This window comes from Otolemur garnettii, unplaced genomic scaffold (genome assembly GCF_000181295.1).
Source record: "Otolemur garnettii isolate 467f Iridium unplaced genomic scaffold, OtoGar3 scaffold00011, whole genome shotgun sequence".
Classification (NCBI taxonomy): Eukaryota; Metazoa; Chordata; class Mammalia; order Primates; family Galagidae; genus Otolemur; species Otolemur garnettii.
Genome location: NW_003852406.1, coordinates 11,890,170 through 11,899,011, shown reverse-complemented (window position 1 = coordinate 11,899,011; position 8,842 = coordinate 11,890,170). Strand labels below are relative to the sequence as shown.

The 8,842-nt window shown below is 43.7% G+C and overlaps 1 protein-coding gene across 1 annotated transcript in view; it reads right to left on the bottom strand.

The window, feature by feature from the left end:
* FAM81A (family with sequence similarity 81 member A) overlaps positions 1–8,842 on the bottom strand; it is a 46,928-nt gene that overhangs the window by 9,879 nt on the left and 28,207 nt on the right. Inside the window, exons 4-6 of the mRNA XM_012801795.2 lie at positions 7,067–7,196; positions 5,387–5,493; positions 78–96 (exon numbers count right to left, since the gene is read on the bottom strand). Coding sequence (XP_012657249.1) covers positions 78–96; positions 5,387–5,493; positions 7,067–7,196 — 256 coding nt within the window. The remainder of the gene's footprint in view (positions 1–77; positions 97–5,386; positions 5,494–7,066; positions 7,197–8,842) is intronic.

Genomic DNA, 8,842 nt, shown 5'->3' with positions numbered 1-8,842 from the left:
CACCTCGATTTCCCCATATCAGATTTCTGGTAAATATGCTAGCATTAAGCTCAGCTCGATCAGAATTACATGCTTACCTTTTTCAAGTACTCAGCACTAAGTTGGGAAGGAACAAAGGCAGGGAGATATGACAGACGAGCAGCGGGTGATGACCTCTGGCCATGAGAAGTGGCAGTACGGGCACGGAGGTGACACGTGATGACACAGAGCTGTGCCAGGTGCCACCCTCTGCATTTCTGGGTGTCCGTGGTGCTCCGGGCTCAGAGGACATAGCGCCTCTCATCTCCTCTTCCAGGCTCCCCTCCTTCCCCAGGCTCTTCTTCCCTGCCCCTCCTGTCTCCCAGGACTGGAGCCTGGCTCCCTTTCTCACTAATGTTCCCCAAATTGCTCTTGCACCATATGGATATTTCCTAATTTAAGTCAAAAGGAAAATGGAAAAAAAAAACCAAAAACCTCCCAACCTTCTATTCCTGTCATCCTCTCCCTTTCCAAATTCCTTATAGTAACTGCTCGCCACTTCCTCTTACTTTTTTCTAATTTTTTCTTTCTGAGATAGAGGCTCACTCTGTCACCCTTGCTAGAGTGCTGTGGCGTCATAGCTGACAGCAACCTTAAATTCTTGGGCTTAAGCAATCCTCTTGCCACAGCCTCCTGAGTCGCTGGGACTACAAACATGCACCACTACACCTGGCTAGTTTTTCTATTTTTAGTAGAGACAGGGTCTTACTCTTCTTTTTTATTTTTCTTCTTGGTCGGGTCTCACTACGTCACCCTCAGTAGAGAGGGTCACAGCTCACAGCAAACTCCAACTCTTGGGCCTAAGCAATTCTCTTGCCTCAGCCTCCAAAGTAGCTGGGACCACAGGCACCCGCCACAAAGCCCTTCTATTTTTTGTCGCAGTTGTCATTGTTGTTTAGCTGGCCTGGGCTGGTTTTGAAGCACTATGCTATAGGCGCTGAGCCATAGGGTCTTATTCTTGTTCAGGCTGGTCTTGAACTCCGAGCTCAGGCAATCCACCCTCCTCAGCCTCCCAGAGTGCTAGGAAATACATGCATGAGCCACCACACCCAGCCCTTTCTTCTAATGTTTATTATGATATGTAATAAAAGCACAGAATGTGTCATGTGATTTATTTATTTATTTATTTGAGACAGTCTTGCTCTGTCATCTGGCTAAATTGCAGTTGGCATTATCACAGCTCACAGCAACCTCAAACTCCTAGGCTCCAGTGACCCTCTTGCCTCAGCACCCTGTGAGCACCCTGCTAATTTTTTCTAATTTTAGCAGAGATGAGTCTGGCTCTTTCCCAGGCTGGTCTCAAACTCCTGACCTCAAGCAATCTTCCTGCCTTGGCCTCCCAGAGTCCTAGGATTACAGGTGTGAGCCAACACACCTGGCCCATGTGATTTAATGAATAATAACATGAATATCCATTGTAGTAGAGCCACTATTTGTCCTGCGTTATCTGTTCTCCTCTTCTTCCCTATTAAGAAGCCCTCAAATGCTAACTAGGTACACAGCTGCCTAGCCAGCCTCCCTCGCAGCGAGGTATCGCTGCACAAGTAAGTCTGGCAATGGGATCCATGTGGAAGTGATAAGCACACTTTTCTAATTAGATCTTTAAAAACAATACTGCTGGGTGGCACCCGTAGCTCAGTGGATAGGGCACTGGCCACATACACTGAGGCTGGAGGGTTTGAACCCAGCATGGGCCAGCTAAAACAACAATGACAACTGCAACAGCAACAAAAAACAAATACCTGGGCATCGTGTCAGGCGCCTGTAGTCCCAGCTACTTGGGAGGCTGAGGCAAGAGAATCATTTAAGCCCACAAGTTTGGGGTTGCTGTGAGCTATGACAACACGGCCTCTACCAAGGGCAACAGTTTGAGACTCTGTCTCAAAAAATAAAAAACCAATGCCGCTGCCTAGACTCTCTCCCTGTCCCAGCTGACTAGGAAGAAACCAAGAGCCATAAAGAAACCACAGTGAGTTGTGGGTGCTGCCCTGCCACTCTGAACCACTGATCTCGCCTCTGTTACATGACAGCCACAGCACTGAAGCTAGCCTGCACCCTAACACACACATCCCCAGCCTGCCTCGGACATTGAACACAGGCTTTTAAGGTCCCGAGTATACTCCGCAATCAATCCACACCCCAAGAAGTAAGTACCATTTTGTTCTTAAAATTTAGATCCTAAAACATTAACTGAAATTTATTTTTTATTATTATTATTTGTTTGTTTTGAGACGGAGTCTATGTCACCCTTGGCAGAGTGCTGTGGCGTCACAGCTCACAGCAGCCTCAACCTCTTGGCCTTCAGAGATTCTCTTGCCTCAGCCTCCCAAGTAGCTGGGACTACATGAGCTCACCACAATGCCTGGCTATTTTTCGGTTGTAGTTATCGTTGTTTGGCAGGCCTGGGCAAGATTCGAACCTGCCAGCTCCGGTGCATATGGCTGGCTAGCCGCTGAGCTACAGGCACAGAGCCCAGTAACTGAAATTTACTACTCTTTACCATTTTGTTCTATTGATTTAGACAGATCCTAAAACAGTTTTCAGCATTTCATATTTTTAAATTTTACATAAATGGGCCAATAATACAGTGTGAGTTTCTACAGATTCTTTTTTTGCTCAACATTGTATCTGTGGAATTCATCCATGCTGATGTGTATAGTTGTAGCTAATTCTTTCTTACAGTTGAGTAATATTCCATTTTACAAATATACCACCATCTATCCATTTGTCTCCTGACAGATACTTGTTTTGGTTGTCTTCACCAATTTTTCTATTAAAAATAACAATGTTAACAATGTTATGGGCTGTGCATGGTGGCTCACAGCTAAGAGCAAGATCCTGCTCTATGAAAAACAGAAAAAATTAGCCAGGCATTGTGATGGGCACCTGTAGTCCTAGCTCCTCAGGAGGCTGAGACAGGAGGATCCCCTGAGCCCAGAATTTTGAGGTTGCTGTGGGTTAGGCTGATACCACCGCACTCTAGCCCAGGCAAGAATAGAGTGACACTCTGTCTCAAAAACAAAACAAAACAACAACAAAAAAACTAAAATCAACAGTATTATAAAAATACTAACACATAACTCCTAATTCTCATGTGCAATAGTTTCCCTAGGGTATGAACATGTCCAACTTTACTCTTGTTTCCCAGAGTGGCTCTACTCCCTCACATTTTGCTCAATGGTACAAAGAGGCCTTGTTCTCCACATCCTTGCCAACGCTTCGGCAATTCTTATGTGAATTTTCAACCACTGGATTTTTTCTAACATTTGGGAATTACATACTCTGATTTTATTTTCAGAATAGAAACTGTCATATATACACTTAATCTAGCAAAACCTGACGTTGTTCAATACCTATAATTTGACCCTAAAAAAATTCCTTAGAACACTTTAATTTCGGAAACCTTCCTCCTAAGTTATATGTTGTTACAAGTCGATAGTCTGATTTTTGGTTGTGTAGTGTTTTGACACTCCACAAGTTAGACCTCAATGTTACCATTTGTTTAGATTTGCCCATACGTATCACATTCTGTGCCTATCCTTTCTTCTTTTATCTCAGACCTTCCTTTTGTATTATTTTTCTTTTATCTGAAGGTTTATTAGTAAACTTCCAGTTCTTATTTGCCTAAAAGACCTTTATTCTGTCACTGGGTTGACAATCATGCTCTCTCAGCCCTTGAAGGAATGAGACCAACCTCCCCCCAGCCCCCACTAACACAGCTGGGACTCCAGCCTTGGTGTGATTTCTCTCTCCGCTTTAAGATATCCTTTCTATGTTTGGTGTTCTGCACTTTTACTCTGATCAGTGTCTGCTCTCTTTTTTTTCTTTTTTTTACTTATGCTACTAGAATGCATTATGTGGCTTTCAGAATTTGAGATTTCTCTATCATCAATTCTGTATTATTATTTGCCATCATCTCTTTAGATACTCCCTGGCCTCAATTACTCTATTGTCTCCTCACAGAGTTCTGATTAGGAACACATTAACCCTTCTCACTCCGTCCTCTTCTAGCTGCTTCTACCACAGTCACAGAACCCACCCCTGCCCGCTGGCCACCCCCTTGCCAGCCTCCCATGTCCCACCACTTCCTCTTACCCTCCCTTCTAGCCACCCTCACCATCTTTCAGTTTCTTGTGTGCCACATTGCTCCCACGACAAGCTATCCAATTTCATGCATCCTCACCCTACTCTATGTGGCAAAGCCTATCTATCCTTCAGCTCTCCCCCTCAAACTTCCCTCCTTAGGAAGTCCCCACACCCGGGTCTCTGTTACTCTGACAGCACCGTGATATTAGTCTCCTGTGGCTGCTCTGAGAAATTACCATGATGTGGTGGCATAAAACTACACCAATGTACAGCTCTGGAAGCTAGATGTCACTGGGGGTAAAGTCAAGTTGTGTGCAGGGGTGGTTTCCTCTGGAGGCTCTGAGGGGAGAATCATTTCCTTGTCTTTTGCAGCTTCTGGTGGTTACCTGTGCTCCTTGGCCCATAACCCCTTCCCCCACCTCCAACGTGAATCCCTCAGTCTTGCTTCCACTGTCACTCAGCCTCCTCTCTCGCCTCGGACCCTCCTGCCTGTAATCACATCAGGCTTACTCAGCTAACCCAGAATAACCTACCCATTTTCAAATCTGTCACTTAATCATATCTGCAAAGTCCCTTTTGCCACGTAAGGTTACATATGCACCAGATCCAGGGATGAGGATATGGAGATACTTGGTGAGCCTTTATTCAGCTTACCACTACCATGTGCCTTTCTTTTAAAGCCTTATTACCTTTAGTAATAATATTGCATATGCTTGTTTAAGTCATTATTTGATTAATATTTAGTAATATTGCATGTTGCATATGCTTAAGTCATTATTTGATTAATGGTCATCAGCTCCACACACTGTCAACCCTCAAGGATAAGAATGGAATCTGGGGCGGCGCCTGTGGCTCAAAAGGGTAGGGTGCCGGGCCCCATATGCTGGAGGTGGCGGGTTCAAACCCAGCCCCGGCCAAAAAAAAAAAGAATGGAATCTGGGTTTTGTTCATTACTAGTTCCTCAGTCCCTGGGCCAGTACTCAATAAATACAGGGTGGACACAAAGTTGGTGTGAAATTTAAAATAGTTTAACATAGTAAATTGCACGTGAACTTTATGGACCCCCAGTGTTTGCCAAATGAACACAAGGATTACTATAAAACTAATAACAATCATTACGAAGAAAACGTGGCAACACGCTACGAGGAAACTTCTCCTTTTAACTTCTCCTTTGTTTTCACTTTGTGTAAGAAATAAAAACCAAGAGGATTAAAAAAATGTAGTGCATAAGCTCACAAAGAACTTCAACCAAAAAATTTTTTTTTACAAATTGATGACTTACTTAGTGTCCAAGAGCTGAAGCTGGTGGTTACTGTCTCTGTGGGACATCTTCAGTTTGGTGCTCTGCTCTGATATGGACAAGTCCACTCTGTTCAGAAGCTGAGAAATCTGGGAAGGAAACCTTGTTTATAAATATGCCATCTGACCTCCTCTTCAGATGTCAATTCCAAAAACATTAAGTAAGCCATAGTCTACTAAAGGCAGTGAGATCCAATCCAATTTAGTAAATTCATCAAGGCGTTCACTTTATCTTCCCACCTCCATTTTCCCTCTTACACACCCGTCAAAATCAGGACCGATAACACTCCCAAAATATTCATCACACACCAGCACTTCACAGTTCCCTGCCCAGGGCCACTAGTTCCACCAGCTGGCATGAAATACGGTCAACACCTTGGAATTTCTACCATCGGTATGGCTGCTAGTCACAGAAAATGGAATTTTTATCATTTAGAAAATCCATTAAGGTCCCAGATCTGCCTCCATATCAAGTCAGGTCACTGGTAAATACGATGGACTTGTAGACCCTATCCCCTCTGCTCCCTCCCCCACTACCTTCCCAACTAAATTCCTGTGTCTTTTTACTAACACTTAAGGTTAAACTAGGCCTTTGTGAGATGTCTGCATTTTCTGCAAAAATTACAGTGTTTAATGTTCCTAAAATTCATGGTATTTTTCAGATCCAGAATAATGAAAAAGTATGCCTCTTTTGATCAACTTCTGTATATATTTTACTTGGCTTGGCTACCTACCAGGAAGCTTAAGGTCTTCTTCCTATTTTCTGGTGCACTCATTCCATCCTCATTCTTCAAAAAACAAAAAAGTATTGGATTTGTCCTTTTTTTTTTTTTTTTTTTGCAGTTTTTGGCCGGGGCCAGGTTTGAACCCACCACCTCCAGTATGTGGGGCCAGTGCCCTACTCATTGAGCCCCAGGCACTGCCCCCTGGATTTGTCTTTTTATTTTTTATACATATATATTTCACATAGTAGCTTTAGATCATGATTGAAGGTATAGTTAGGGAATGAATATTTTTAATCCAATAAATTGACCCAATGCCCATATTTTACTAGAATAGTGTCTCTTTCAATGAAGAATAGCAAATATGGCAGATATTATGGGAAAAGTCCTAGAAAACAACACCTACTATGGCAAAGTGGCCAAAAAACAAACTGTGAAATGCCAAGAGTTTTGCTTTGTGAAATTAATCTGTGAATGTCAAGGTCAGATACCCTCGAATCCCTCAGCCAGCCTACCCTCCAGCTTTGTCCTACTTTTGTCCCACAAACAGACTGTGTGACGGAGCAGTGCCCACGATCACTCCCAGTGAATACGGTAACTATTTCCTGAGCCAAAGATTGGGAAGGGTGAGGTGTAAAGCAATGCTTGGCCACTTAGCTGTGTAAGAGCGAGTTTTAGAGATGAAACCTAGAATTTCTGAAATATATGGTTTCAGGAATGAAGGGAAACAATCCCTGTAGTTAGGACTATGCGGAAAAATGTTGGAGGTTTGGTTGCCAGGCTCATGAAGGGCTTCTCCCATCAAATAGGGAAGGAAGAAGTTAAAAAGAGAAGATGCTTTCGTTTACATAGGCATCTTACCAGCCCCAGCTGGTTTCTCATGTAAGAAATAATCAAGACTATGTTATTCTTAGCTAAATGCCACCTGAAACAGGTCATACCTGTCCCTCTGCATCTTTGATTTTTGTCTCCAGGATGAGTTTGGCAGCTTGCTGTTCTTTGTTCAAGTGCTGGAGCCCCTCATAGGTCGTTTTGTGCTCTGCAGAGAGCCTGGCGATGCTGGCATCACATCTGTCCAAAGAACAAAGCTAATTCTTATTAAAACTTAAAAAGTACTCAGAAGCTTCTTTACATACCATAAAATGCAAAACCAAACTCAAAGAAACGGCACTATCAATCATTCTTTTGAACAGAGGTTCAAATGGATTCAGAGAGCTGTCCTCATTACAGTTTTGAAGCTAAACCACAGGGATGTTACTTAATGAGGATAGAGATGTGACCACCAAAGAAGTCAAGTCTTTACAATGCTCGTGAGTATGACACGGTCTACTCCATGGGAGAGCACGATTACAAAGAGCCACTCTAACGTGCTGGATGTGGTCTGTCTCTTCTCAGCACCACCTTGCCCTTTAAAATTTCAGGCCTCCTTGGATTGGGGAGGCAACTTGTACCACATTTGAAAGTATTACTTCTAAACTTTTACCCAAGCACTGTAAGGCCATATGTTTTGTATGATGTCCATAGCAGGGAAGGCTCTGCAGCTGTTCCAAGCTGTAGAAAAGCTGCTCTGCCCAAATGGAACTTACAGACTAGCAGATCCAGTGGGGCCAAAGTGTCTGTGGCAGATAAGCTGTGCTTGCAGCCTCTGTCAAGCCCTAAGAAGAGAGTCACAGAACGCACCCCTAGGAATATAGAGCTAGGTAGTGTCCTATTCAGGAACAATCACTCCTCCTTTGAGAAGAGCTGTTGGCTTGCAACTGGGCTCTAGCAGAGACTGAATGGCTAACCATGGGACATCAGGTGACCCTGTAGTCTGAGCAATCCATCATGAACATCACGCCATAAAGGTGGGCAAATGAGCAGCACTCCATCTTTGAGGGGAAGGGGATCATACCCATCAGGTGTACACAGGTTCTAAAGGCATAAGAGCCCAGACTCCTGCAGCATCTACTCCTGCTACTAGGCCAGCTCTCCTTAAACCCACAACTATGGGTTCTTCAGGTATGTACAGCTTCTCAGCCAGGTGCAGTGTGCCACACCTGTAGACTCAGCTACTTGGGAGGCTGAGGCAAGAGAACTGCTTGAGCCCAGGAGTTCAACCTGCACAACATAGCAAAAACTCATCTCCAAAATATATATATATATATATATATATATTTAGAAGTTTAAAAAACAAATAAAGAGGGTGGCGCCTGTGGCTCAGTGGGTAGGGCGCCAGCCCCATATACTGAGGGTGGCGGGTTTGAACCCAGCTCTGGTCAAACTGCAACAACAACAAAAAAAAAGCTAGGTGTTGTAGCAGGTGCCTGTAGTCCCAGGTACTTGGGAGGCTGAGGCAAGAGAATCACCTAAGCCCAAAGAGCTGGAGGTTGCTGTGAGCTGTAATGCCACAGCACTCTACCAAGGGCTAGTAAGTAAAACTCTGTCTCAAAAATAAATAAATAAATAAATCTAAAATAAATAAATAAATGATAAAGAAAACCGTAAGGCTTCTTGAAAAGTTCTTGATGACCAGGTGACTAAAGCAGAGAAAGTCAGATCTGGCTTATAGCAATTCAAGAGAAATAGCACAGTGGCTCACACCTATAATCCCAGCTGTCTGTGAGGCCAGGGTGGGATGGATTGCTTGAGTGCACAACTTACAGACCAGCCTGAGCAAGAGAGAGACCTTGTTTCTAAAAATAGCCTAGCATTGTGGCAGGTGCCTATAGTCCCAG